At 40.7% G+C, this 13080-nt stretch overlaps 2 protein-coding genes across 4 annotated transcripts in view; one reads left to right on the top strand and one right to left on the bottom strand.

Annotated features, from left to right (window-relative positions):
- Nucleotides 1-13080, bottom strand: part of Cse1l (chromosome segregation 1 like) — a 41661-nt gene that overhangs the window by 4660 nt on the left and 23921 nt on the right. For all 3 annotated transcript variants that reach the window (XM_005074416.4, XM_040732750.1, XM_013116695.3), the window contains exons 9-19: nt 12679-12846; nt 12444-12573; nt 11495-11560; nt 10781-10983; nt 9900-9984; nt 7740-7801; nt 5648-5784; nt 3906-4009; nt 2521-2618; nt 1027-1177; nt 710-918 (exon numbers count right to left, since the gene is read on the bottom strand). In XM_005074416.4, coding sequence (XP_005074473.2) covers nt 710-918; nt 1027-1177; nt 2521-2618; nt 3906-4009; nt 5648-5784; nt 7740-7801; nt 9900-9984; nt 10781-10983; nt 11495-11560; nt 12444-12573; nt 12679-12846 — 1413 coding nt within the window. The remainder of the gene's footprint in view (nt 1-709; nt 919-1026; nt 1178-2520; nt 2619-3905; nt 4010-5647; nt 5785-7739; nt 7802-9899; nt 9985-10780; nt 10984-11494; nt 11561-12443; nt 12574-12678; nt 12847-13080) is intronic.
- LOC110341713 (60S ribosomal protein L36-like) lies at nt 8284-8582 on the top strand. The gene is given in 3 exon segments (XM_040732751.1): nt 8284-8432; nt 8434-8458; nt 8460-8582. Coding segments are annotated over 3 exon segments (270 nt in total). The 5' UTR covers nt 8284-8310.

Genomic DNA, 13080 nt, shown 5'->3' with positions numbered 1-13080 from the left:
AACCAGATCAAACAATGAGCATTCAAAGAGGCAGGGACTGACTACTATACAAGTCCAACTGGCTGCTCCCACGGAAAACTGGCCACTAGTGAACACTGTAACTAGCCTTACTCTTTTGCTCTTACTGGTGGACTGAGAATCATGTGGCAGAAGCTACATGGAGCCAAAGATGACTTTGAGCTTTTAATTCCCCCTGCCTCCATCTCCCCAAGGCTGGTATTACATCGTGCATGCAACCATGTCCAGCCTTTTCCAGCTCTTATTTCTAAACTGTAAAAGGGATGAAGATGACACACCCTCTTACATTAGTAAGCCATTGAAATTAAACTATTGGTCCTTATTTTTCCACTACAGACATAATAATCAAATAATAGCTGGTATCAATAAGGTATACATTACCATTCCTACTAATCATCTCATCTTATTGAACTTTATTATTATTATTATTTTTTTTTTTTTGGTTTTTTGAGACAGGGTTTCTCTGTGGCTTTGGAGGCTGTCCTGGAACTAGCTCTTGTAGAACAGGCTGGCCTCGAACTCACAGAGATCCACCTGCCTCTGCCTCCCAAGTGCTGGGATTAAAGGCGTGCGCCACCAACGCCCGGCTGAACTTAATTATTTTATGGAGAAAATTTAGAAACCTGCCACTCCTAGTTTTTGCAAATGATCTTCAACAATTAACGTTATTTACAAATAACCCGGGACTTACAATTTTGTCAGCTGCAGCACTTGCTATTGTACTTGAGCCTCGTTCTAAGAATGCCTGAAGCAGCCTCACTAGAGCAGGGATGTTTCCTGTTCTTTCCCAGAGCACTGGCTGAAGGAGGTGAGGAAACAAGGCCATATATGAAGACGGGATATCGTTTTTGTGTGTTTCCAGAAGCAAAGACATCACTTGAAAAACGTAGGGGATAAATTCTGTTGATGGAAATGAAAAGAGCTGTTACTGCAGCATGCAGGGCGCTGGTCTGAAGGGCGGCATTCTATAAGCACCTGGTCTCACACATAACACTCCTGTTAGCTTACCTTGCACATCATTCTGTAAGATTTCAGTGAACACTAGGAACAGGGCCTCCTCAAAATTCACAACAGCAGCAGGGTTAGCTTTGCAGGTTATTCTTATAGATAAGCATATTGCTTCAAACATATAGTGATTAAAATGAGGTTTGCTGGGATTCTGAAATAATAAAACCAACAAAATACCATCTCAATAATCAGAGTGACTACATCTGTATCGCCTAGAACAGAATACACCTGACCCTCCTAGCAACAGGTAAAATAGATGCCAGCTCCTTTTAAAATGGCGTAAAAGCTGGACATGGTGGAACACACCTTTAATCCTAGCACTAGGGAGTTTGAGACAGGCAGAACGCCCTGAGATCTGGGCCAACTTGGTCTATATAGTTAGTTCCAGGCCAGCCAGGGCTATATAGTGAGACCCTGTCTTAACAAAATTAAATTAAAATGTGAGAGGGCTGGAGCTGTGGTTCAGTGCTTAAGAACAATGGCTGCTCCTATAGGAGATGTGGTTTTGTTTCCAGCATTCATGTGGTGGCTCACATTCATCTGTGAACCTCAGTTCTAGGGAATCTGACATCCGCCTCTTTTGACTTTGATAAGTGCCAGACACACACACAGTGCATACACACAAACACTCACACACATAAAAACAAGCAAATTACCAAGAAGAAAGAAAAAATAGAATTAAATCAGTGTTTGCTATTTATTTGGAAATAGCAGTGATGGGAAGAAACCCAGGACTTCACACATTACATTCTAAGGAAGTGCTCTACCACTTAGCTAGCTAGGTCTCTTATGGTTCTGTGTGGAAACACAAGCTGTAGCCCCAGATCTCTAAGAGTTGTCTTAAACCCACATGTCCTAGGAGAGTCACACTGTAGGCAATGGGAAAGGCATTTTCTGGCTCTGCCCAGCCTTGACACCTGTGTGCACAGGCTGCTGACCCTTAAGAACAGCAGTCTTCCTATTTTCTCAAAAGCTCTTAGAAAGCTACCATGAGCTGGCTAGAGCAAAAGGGGGTATGCATGTATGTTCATGCGTGCGTGTGTGTGGTGTCACACAACCTTGTTTTGTTCTCCCTCTATTCCCCAAGCAGTAAAGCAGTTCTGTTCCAAGAACACAGGTAGAGCCAGGCAGTGATGGCAAACACCTTTAATCCCAGCACTCTGGAGGCAGAGGCAGGTGGATCTCCGTGAGTTCGAGGCCAGTCTCGTCTACAGAATGAGTTCCAGGACAGGCTCCAAGGCTACAGAGAAAACCTCTTGAAAATCAAGAACAATAAACCAACCAACCAACCAACCAACCAACCAACCAACCAACCAACCAACCAACGCACCCCACTTGTTGACAAGCTAAATTTAATCCCGAGCCAACATAATGTAAGGAGAGAGCTCTTGCAAGTTGTCCTCTCATCTCCACACATACGTTGAAGTATGAGTGTGCCCATATACATACACATAAACATTTTCAGTATTTTTAAAAACACAAGCTCATTCTTACCTTACTAACTGCCAACAATTTCTGGGTAAGTTGAGTGATGAGAGTAGGGATGTAGGGGATTATGGCTTCTTGCAGGAGGGAGAAACTTCTCATGATAGCTGTAAAAAAAAAAAAAACCAGCACAAACAGTTTAATCATTAAGATAAAAGTGATTGGAGGGAAAGGCTACTAATTCATCGAATAAAAATCGAAGATGTGCAAATATCCCCTACATTCTTTCCTCCATTTAAAAATGTCTCCCTTTTCTATCAGGCTAAATGAAGGGTGGCAAAATATAGGTAGAGAATACTAAAGCACTTCTGTAAGACCAAGAATTCAACAAACATTACTAGATAGTAAAGGAGCAGACAAAGGAGGAGGAAGGAGCAGTGGGGTGGCGAAGACATCGAACCAGATCATTCAGGGAACAGACCTCTGACAGAACTCTTAGCCAAGATCTAACACTGGCTACTGATCTTCTTAAAGACATTAAAAAGTTAAACATACAGAGTCCATACTGTAAAAACTTTCCACATCAACAGGTACCTAAAACTAAAAACATGTGGCATAGGAGTGGCACATATGTATTGGTAAGCTAAATATATAATTATTACCATTACATAGATTCATTTCCTGAGTCAGTGTTTACTAAAAAGCCCCGATAACAAATTAGTCCCAAGGAACAGAAATTTGTCTCTTGACTCCAAGATGTGCATAAGTGTTTCCTTTACTCGATATTACCAACACAGCTGTGTTAAGGCAGTCTGAGGATGTGACAATATTTATTGCACACTAGGGACACAGTAACAAAGACCACCAATCACTTTGCTGTCCTTATGGTGTTAAAACCCACAAATCCACAGCCCTGAAGGGAGCTCGAAGATCAGGGAGTTCCTTGGATAAGTACATGTCATGATTCAAAAAGCAATGAGACCTTTGAGACGTAACAGTGAGAAGATGCATATTGATCCCAGAAGCTAACGTTGTCACCAAGGCACTCTCCTAAGGCAGTGCATGGCAGATCACTATTGCTGCCAGCATCGCTAGGAGGAGGAGGCATGAAGCAGGACACAGCTTTGCCGCTTAGCAGAACACAGCTATCAGAGGCTATTAGCTGCGCTGATCTTTGCCCTCTGAAAGTAACTCTAAGAAAGGAAAAATTAAATTTTGATACTTTTTTTAGACAAGTAGTAGTATTCCATCAACCTAAAATTAAACATTTTTGAAAAGTTGGTAGTTAACAAAGTAACATTTATTTTACTTAAAAGGAACAACAACAGAAAGGTTTTTTGGGAGGGACAAACAGTACCTGGTTCTTGAAGTATGGAACCTGATGTATAACTAAAGAGTGTTTACCTTATAATCTGAGGTTAGATTATGGTCTGTACACCAGGGAAACGGCCTACCTTTCATAATATATTCATTTTCTGAAGAGCCAGGAAGTGTGAGAGCTTTGAAAAGGTTTGTTAGCAGAATCTCAACAAACGGTGCGATTTCTGCAGCTGTAAAACTATAGATGAAAAAACAGCTTTCAGTCACTGCCAACTGTTGAGCTTTTCACTGGGGAGCCCTGGGCACCTACTGCAGCACACTTCTTGGCATAAAATGAGCATCTCTCACCACTGAGAACTTGTGGGCAACACTGGTAAATAACTGCTTACACATTAAACTCCTAACTAGGCATATGTGGTCAAGTGTAACACGCTAGGTGAACTCAGTATCATTTCAACCTGAGGTCTTCTTGGTTCCTATCTACCACCACAGAAAACAGTGCCCACAATCACAAGGGTTTCAGACACCTTTTCTTGGAGGTGCAGCACATACTCTCTACATTTACCTCTGGGCGTAAAGATGCCTCTCAGGATGTCCTTTCATCCGGAGGGACCACTAAGAGCATCTGTGCTCAAAGCTGGGAGGCACAGAGCCTAAGATTATGTTCCATGTCTTACTTAGAGAGCTTGGTTCCAAGAAATAACACTGAAAACTGCCTGAAAAGAACAGACCTCTCCTCAGCATTTCATCCTCATCAGGCCACAAAACTACTTTCTTGGTGCCTAAGGAATGACTTACTCAAAGTAAACCATATATCTGAGCTGAGAACAAGAAAGAAGTGGTCAGGCTTCCCTGCTGGGACTTCCCCCTCCTAGTTTTAACGACTGAAACTTAGAACTAGTTTTAACCAGCTGTAGAAATAAAGCATTCCCCCAAGAACCTTGCCTGATTCCCTACTACTTTCCACTGCTCTCTTTCCAGCCCCTCAGGAAGCTGGGGGACACTGGAGAGACATTCTCCAAATCTGGGGAGAGGTGGGGGCCATGCACTTATGTCAGATATGTACACACTGGCAAAGGGAAAGAAACATTTGTGTGTGGTTTTTATTTTTTGGTTTTCTGGGTTGTTGTCCCTCCCCATCGTTCTAAAGGGTTTTGTACACCTGACTAAACTAAAAACAGATATTTTAATATGGCTTCCTGATTTCTGAGCCATCTCTATTTATGGTCTGGATGTGTTTGGAGCTACTCCCTTCTCCATTTCTTCATCTGTTAATGCTTAAGTTTAAATTTTGTTATTTTATTTTTATTATTTTTTGAACAATGTTTGGTGCATATTTTTGTATCTTTATTGCAAAAAGAAAAAACTGTAGACTGGGCAGTTCCCTTTATATTTATGTTATAGTAAATATTTTACTGCTCACATAAACATGTACCACCCTCTCCTCAAAGAAAGAAGTGATTAAGAGACCCTGCAAAGACAAGCTGCTACAGACACAGAGCTGCCCCGTCCTCAGCTTCATTTTCCATCTCATGGACACAGAACACTCAGTCTCCATGTTTCCATCTCCTCTGGCTGCTAGAAGACTCCAAATAAGACCCGGAGCTTCTTCATTAAACAAGGCCCTCTGACACACCGGTTTTCATTAACCTTACTACTGTTATTTTCCTTTGTTCTAACTCATTAGCACAATGAGTCTATCTGATTAAGTTACCTTACATGCTTTTGGAACAAGAGAAGGTAAATGAATAAACATTGCACATTTAAGTTTTTCTAAATACTAATGAGATTATGCAAACATTCAGAGACATCTCACACCAGTAAGGTACACCCTCTGTTGCCCTAAACTAACAATGAATCAGAAATCAATACTTACAGAGTGGCATTGTTTGGCCCTCTCATAGTAAACAGCCTTTCAAGAGCGTGTGCAGCATAAGTATGGACAACAATACTTTCAGCCTGCAGATGACTAATCAAGAGAGGAATAGAGACTAAAAGGTGCTCTTTTGGTACCTGAAAAACACATGAACATATCTTCTAAATCCAACGTTTCTTTTAATAAAAGGCAATGGAAAAATCGGGTATACTGACATTAAACAAAGTACCACCCAGCTCTATTGTACTGTAAAAGATATATTGTTAAGAAAGTAAAACTTGAATGGTTTAATGCCCATTAATTTTTAAAGCTTTTTTTTTTTCCCTTTTGGTTTTCTGAGACAGGGTCTCTGCGTATCCCTGGCTGTCCTGGAACTCACTCTGTATATTAGGCTAGCCGTGAACTCAGAAATCCGTCTGCCTCTGCTTCCCAAGTTCTGGGACTAAAGGCGTGTATTACCACTGAGCAGCTAAATAGATTAATTCATGTGTATGAGTATGTACCACATGTACGTCAGAAGAGAGAGTAAGATATATACAGTTGTGATCCATTACTCTAGCCACTAACCCCACTGATTTTGTTCCCTTCTCCAATTCTTTTCTGAACACAAAATAGTGAAGGCAAAATAAGCAAACACATCAAAATATGGAAAAACAGCTTTCAATAATTTTAAGAACCATACTTTAAAATGATTCACAGCTATTTTAAACATGGTAATTTAAATTTGTCGTGTGCGTTAGTGATGGCATGTGGCGGTGACAGCACAGCTTGCAGGAGGCAGCACTTTTCTATTTGGGCTTTTAGACTGAACTCAGGTGGCCTGGCTTGGCCACAGGTGCCTTTATCCTTGAACTATAATAATCTGCTAAGGCTATAAACACAACAGTAAAGGTCTAAAAATATGGCTCAGAAGTTAAGAGACCTGCTCTTCTAGAGGACCTGGGTTCAATCTTCAGCATACACATGGTGGTTCACAATCAATCATCTTTAACACTGGTAGCAGAGAATCTGATGCCCCTCTTCTGACTGCCAAGGCTACCAGGTATACATGTGGTCTATACATTCATGTAGGCAAGCAAAAACTCATACACTTAAAACAGTAAAATGAATCCAAAGACCTTTTTTTTTTTTTTTGAAGACCATAAATGAACTGTGTTCAGTTGTCTTACTTTAATGAGAACACTGGCAGTTATTTTGAAGAAACATACTTACATTTTACGGTAAATTAAAGAAGTATAAATAGAATATCATTAAAATTACACAAAACAGAGTATAGAGCTGGAGAAATGGCTCAGAGGTTAAGAGCAGTAGCTGCTCTTCCAGAGATCCTGAGTTCAATTCCCAGCACCCACACATGGCTCACTACTGTTGCAATCTGAAAGCAGCACGAAAGAGAAAGATGCATGGCACAAGGGAAAGTGATCATAAAGGGGAAGGGGAGCGGGGAGACCAGCTTCTCAGGACACGAGGAGCAGGAGAGAGGAAAGAGGGGCAGAGGGAGTGGGATATGGACAGACAGACAGAGGGACAGAAAGAGAGAGAAGAATGGGAGGTGGGCAGGACCCATTTAAAAGGGAATGTAGTGAATGTGCACAGGCGGTGCTTAGTGGCTGCAGCTGAGGGTGTATCCTGTCAGAACCCAAAGGACAGGACAGGACAGATGCCTGGATACTAACTACCATCTGTAATGGGATCTGGTGCCCCTTCTGTCCTACAGGGATACATGCAGGCAGAACACTATATACACATGAGAATATTTGCTTGAGGCGTGTGGTGGTGGCGCACACCTTTAATCCCAGCACTCGGGAGGCAGAGTCAGGCGGATCTCTGTGAGTTGGAGGCCAGCCTGGTCTACAGAGTGAGTTCTAGCACAGCCTCCAAAGTTACACAGAGAAACCCTGTCTTGAAAAAACAAAACAAAAGAACACTTGTTTAGCACGAGTCAATCTATGGGTTCAATTCAGGAAATTAAGCATCATCTGGAATCACAGGTTATTAAAAGGTTTTTTTAGTTAGATGCAGTGATTACACAGTAGACTGGAGCAGCTGCTGTATGAAACTATTAAATGCCAGGTAGGGAAAAAGCACTTACTTGATTCCTAAAAATCATAATGTATTTGATACCATCAGCTTTAAGAACAGGAAACTCGTTCACTATTAAAAAAACAAAAAACAAAACCACAATTACATAAGATTACTCACAAATCATTGACATGAGAGCTTAAACAATGGAGTTAATACAGGTCAAGTGACTAGAGTTTAGCTGCTGCATAATGTGTATCAGTGTCCCAACAAATACGCTATTCTGAACTCACATCATTCAGTTGGAATTTGCTTTCAATTCCTCTTATGACAGAAAAACAAACTGGTAATGATAAAAACCAGCCAGCTGTTGCGAATCATAGTCAGCTGGATATGATGGCCGCACAGAAGCTATTGCTGACCCTTGCATGTACATACACTTGCACTGTGTAACTCTACCTAGCCTACAACTTGTCATATGCATGCACCAGGCTGGTCACAAACTCTCAGAACCTCCCTGCCTCTGCCTCTGGGTACTGGGATTAAAGGCATGCTCCAGAGATATCCATGGTATTCACAAGGTGATGTCCTTGGTATTGAGGCTGCCACTGGAGAGCAGGAGCTATGGCCCTGTGATACCCATGGCTGTGAGCCTCAGACAGGGTCACAAGGCGGAAAAGAGCATCAGCAAGCGTCTCGGGCACCTCACGAGGCACACCAAGTTCTTGTTGGACATGATCTGGGAGGTATGTGGCTGCGTGCCCAGTGGAGCTGCTCAAGGTGTCTAAGAAGCAGCTCAGAGCTCAAGTTAGTCAAGAAGAGTGTGGGCATGCACATGTGTGCCAAGAGGAAGCGGCAAGAGCTGAGCAACATGCTGGTGGCCATGAGGAAGGTGGCAGCAAAGAAGGACTGATGCCCCTCATGCCCCATAAACGCTGGTGCCACAAAAAAAAACAAAAACAAAAACATAAGCCAGGCGTAGTGGCGCACACCTTTAATCCCAGCAGTTGGGAGGCAGAGGCAGGCAGATCTCTTGTGAGTTTGAGATCAGCCTGGTCTACAAGAGCTAGTTCCAGGACAGCTTCCAAACCCACAGAGAAACCCTGTCTTGAAAGAAAAAATAAATAAATAAGTAAATAAACAAAAAATAAAAAATAAAAGGCACACCCCACCAGACCTATGTAGTGAGATATCTATATCGCCAACACCAGTATCGCTGACCACACCCATCTGGGCGTGATCACAGGTGCAGACATGATGGATAGTGGTGTTAGGCCTGGGGTCCCAGCACAGATGGCTCTCTTGCTTCCGGTCAAGTCATGGAGAGCAGGCTGGGTGGATCCTTGGAGTGGGAATCTGCGGAGGCCATCTGCTTCTTGTGTAATTGCCTTCTCCCTGAATAAACTTCACTTAACCTGTACTGAGTCTAGTGAATCTTGATTCCCACACAATAGGCCTAAGTCATATCCTTTATTAAAACAATTTAAGGAATTGTCTCAATTTATATCAGCATACTCATAAACAGAGTAAACTCTCCTTATCAACTTCACATACTTTGGAACTAAACTTGATTTGTTTTTCTGAGAGAATATGATTCATCCCCATCTGGCCTTAAACTTGTCCTGTGGCTTTATAAGTCTATGAACTCCTATATCTCACCACACCTGGGCAAGCGCTTTTATTTTTAATTAACTAATTACATGCTTTCATTTTCTTTCGAGTCAGAGTCTCATTATATAGCTGTAGCTATCCTGGAACTCACTGTCTAAATCAAAATGACCTAGAACTCAGAGACCTGGTGCCTCATGGGTGTTGAGATTAAAGGCATATACTACTACTGACTGGCTAAAGTTCTTATTTAATGTGTTTGTTTTGCCTGCATTTAAATGTGTGCTGATATTAAAGATGTTCACCACCCAGCTTAAAACTTTCATTTTAATTTACCTTTGCTTTACTTCCTTTTGCTTTCTATATGAAAAACAAAAATAAAAATATACGAGGATAACAAAACTGAGTGTCAATTTGTCTCCTTATCCCTAGTTTCTTCTTAGAAAAAGAAAATCAAATGTATTGTCAAGTCAATTTTCCATAAACGAGCTGAGGAAACCACATCACCACTGCCTCTCTGAATGTTGCGGTGATATAGAGCTCTTGACTTCTGCCATATCACAGCATCAAAAACTGAAAGGATAACACTCTAAGTTACAAAAAACAATTTCACAAAACTCACCATTATTTGACTTTAAATCAGGAAGTATGTGATTCACAAAAAATTCAGTTAGGTTTACAAGTTCATTAGCTTGTGTGATTCCATGCTGAAAGGAAATATATAACAGTAAAACAACACAATATATTTGCATATAATATCAGAAATTTAAGCAATTTTAGAAAACCCCATCAAGCCAGATGGTGGTAGCACTTGGGGAAGCCTCTGCTTCCCCAAATGAGTTTAAGGCCAGGACATGCTCTAAAACTAAAGAGAAACCCTGTCTCAAAAACAATAAAACCCTAAAAAGAAAGTGGAGATGAGTACTTTGTAAAAAACAGAAAACCCTCTATTTTTAAGTATGAATGTTTCCTTCATGCATGTCTGTACCCCACACACATGTCAGGTGCATGAGGGGACTAGAAGAAGGTGTGTGGTTCCATGCAACTGGAGTTACAGATGGCTGTGAACCATGTAGGTACTAGGATTTGAACTCAGGTTCTCTGGAAAAATAGCCAGTGTACTTAACCACAAAGTCATCTCTCCATTCTGTTTCTCCTTTTTCTTTTTTGAGTTAGGATCTGACTATGTAGCCCCAATGATCTTTAGCTCACAATTCTCCTCTAGTCTCTTGAGTGCTGGTATTTTCTTTTCAGCCCAGAAACGAACCCAAGTTCTTAGACAGAAAACAAACTGTCTATGACAGTAATTAGCTTAGTTAATTGTGTTTTATACAGAGTCTCTGCTAAGGTAGCGAGGCAGCATGGGTCAAGAGGTGAGCACTCTGCTCATCCACAGGAAACTTTGTGGAAGAACAGGCTGCATGAGGAGGAATACATTATTTCTTTTTGAGCCCTGTGGTTGCCAAGGTGTTTCAGAAATAAAACCAACAAGAAAAGATTTACCTTCTGTGTTTGGGCTTTTGATGCCAAAGACGTGACAAGGTAAATGGCTGCATCTTTGTGTTTCCAGTTGACAGATGGATTTTTTGCATATTCCTGGAGCATAGAATTAACATAACCAGAGAAGATTCCAGTCACAGGACCTTCAAAAAATTTGCATAATCCTCGTACAAGATCACAAGCAGCCCTGCGTCTAGTATCAATATCTATAAAATCAAAAGAAAACGTATCTTGGGAAACAGAAGTAACCAGTTGGATTTCTAAGAAACTGTCAGCAATACAACAAAATAACCCACTTCTTTCCTCTCCAAAACACAAAATGAGAATGAAATTAAAGTGGTCAAAGAATATTTTGAAAAGATAGAAGATTTATTTGTGTGAGCCAGATGGTGGCGCACGCGTTTAATCCCTGCACTCAGGAGGCAGAGGCAGGCCTGGTCTATTACACAGAGAAACCCTGTCTCAAAAAACCAAAACCAAAACAAAACAAAACAAAAAGAAAAGAAAAAATATTTGTGTGTATGTGAGTGTGAAAGAGAAAGAAGAGGCAAGAGAGAGACAGAGAGAGGAAGGAGACAGACACAACGGTGGGGGTTAGAGAAGGAAAACATTCATAATAATAGCTAAACCTATACTATTAGCCACTCCCCACATTAGGAAAAAAAGCCTTAGAATTGGCTAGCTAGGGTGACTATCAACTAAAACCTATATACATACCAGAGCCTTCCAAATCCCTTCTGATGTACTCTTCAGAATTATCTTCAAATGCTTCTTCATCAGCAGCTACAGAGAAAGTTGATAACTTAAGATAGCCCACAGAACACATGTCACCATACTCTACACCTGAGCAGCAGAAATGCTTTTTACAAGTATCCCTTCACTATGACTTTAACAGACACTCCACAAAGTTAGTGTTAAGCAAATCATGGTTGTAATAAAAAATAGGGTTCCTAAAATTCACTTTCACCAACAACATTCAAAAGTTTAGCTTCATTCTAAGAATACCTTCTGTTTTGCCAGTAAGTACATTAAAACAAAACATAACTGTATTCACTACTAAGTGGTAAAACATTTCACTGAATGCTGGACAGTAGTGGCCCATGCATTTCAACCCAGCACTTGGGAGGCAGAGGCAGGTAGATTTATATGTTTGAGGCCAGCCTGTCCTATAGATTAAGGACAGGATCCAAAGCTACACACACAAGCTGTCTAGAAAAACAAAGAAACAAACAAACAAAACATTTCACTGATAAACACAAGTAAGATAGACATCAGAATAAAGATCCGTCCTTCAGATGTGGCTTGAAAACTCACAAATGAAGTGACGTCCCACATTATACTGTTCTTAGCTTCCTTGCTATTTCAACTGAATAGCAAGTGCTGGGTGCCCGGGTGATAGACATCACAACTCCCTACCTTCCTAACAAAGAGGAAAAAAACAGGCTCCACTTTAAACAGACAAGGCAGGCATCTATCTTCAAGCCAACACACACAAACCATAGGAACAATCATTTCACAGCTGTGACATCTTATTAAATTGATATTAAACACCCGTGAAACAACAAGAGAGGAGAGGGGACCTCATGCCCACCCATCTACCCAGTTTGAACACTTTAAAGAACAGCTTTTACTCCCTTGAAGACCCTTTTCATTTTGTCATAATTACCTCTAAATTCCATGTTAGGTACAATAACCTTTTCACAGATACTGGTCAGTGTGTTCTGGTCCTCAAACAGGTTCTTATAATGAGGTCTTTCGCAAACTGAAGCCAGAAATTGAATTGCATTACTTACCAACTGAAACAAAACACAAAAATTAGAATATATTTAAAAACAAGACTAATTTTTTTGTATGAAATAAACAGGAAAGGAATATATGCTGTCTCAACCTAATCATCTTACCAAATCATATTTAACCTCTTGACCTGTTGTAACTAGTAAATTCCAGATGGCCGTGACAAAACGAGGCAGGTACCGCTGAAATTCTTCATCGTACTTTTGTGCATAAAGAGCAGCATTATCACAAATCTGAGATTTTAAAAGCTCCAATAAGCCTGCTTCCTCTTCATCCTCACATGAGAGAAAAGACAAAACTCAACATACAACATTTAGGTTGCTAGAAAGGAAGGAAAGAAACTAAAATTCAGGCACAGGCATCTTTAAAATTTAAATACAAACCAATTATTGCACAGCATTTGTGCTACCATCAATTTATGAAAGGCTTTCAAATAAACAAGTAATGAAATCATCATTTATTAATCACTGACTGTAATTCTCAACCTCCCTCTCACCCCCACCTCTTTT

Source organism: Mesocricetus auratus, unplaced genomic scaffold (assembly GCF_017639785.1).
Source record: "Mesocricetus auratus isolate SY011 unplaced genomic scaffold, BCM_Maur_2.0 Super-Scaffold_100028, whole genome shotgun sequence".
Lineage (NCBI taxonomy): Eukaryota > Metazoa > Chordata > Mammalia > Rodentia > Cricetidae > Mesocricetus > Mesocricetus auratus.
The sequence above is the reverse complement of the archived record's forward strand: the minus strand, read 5'-3'. Positions and strand labels throughout refer to the sequence as shown.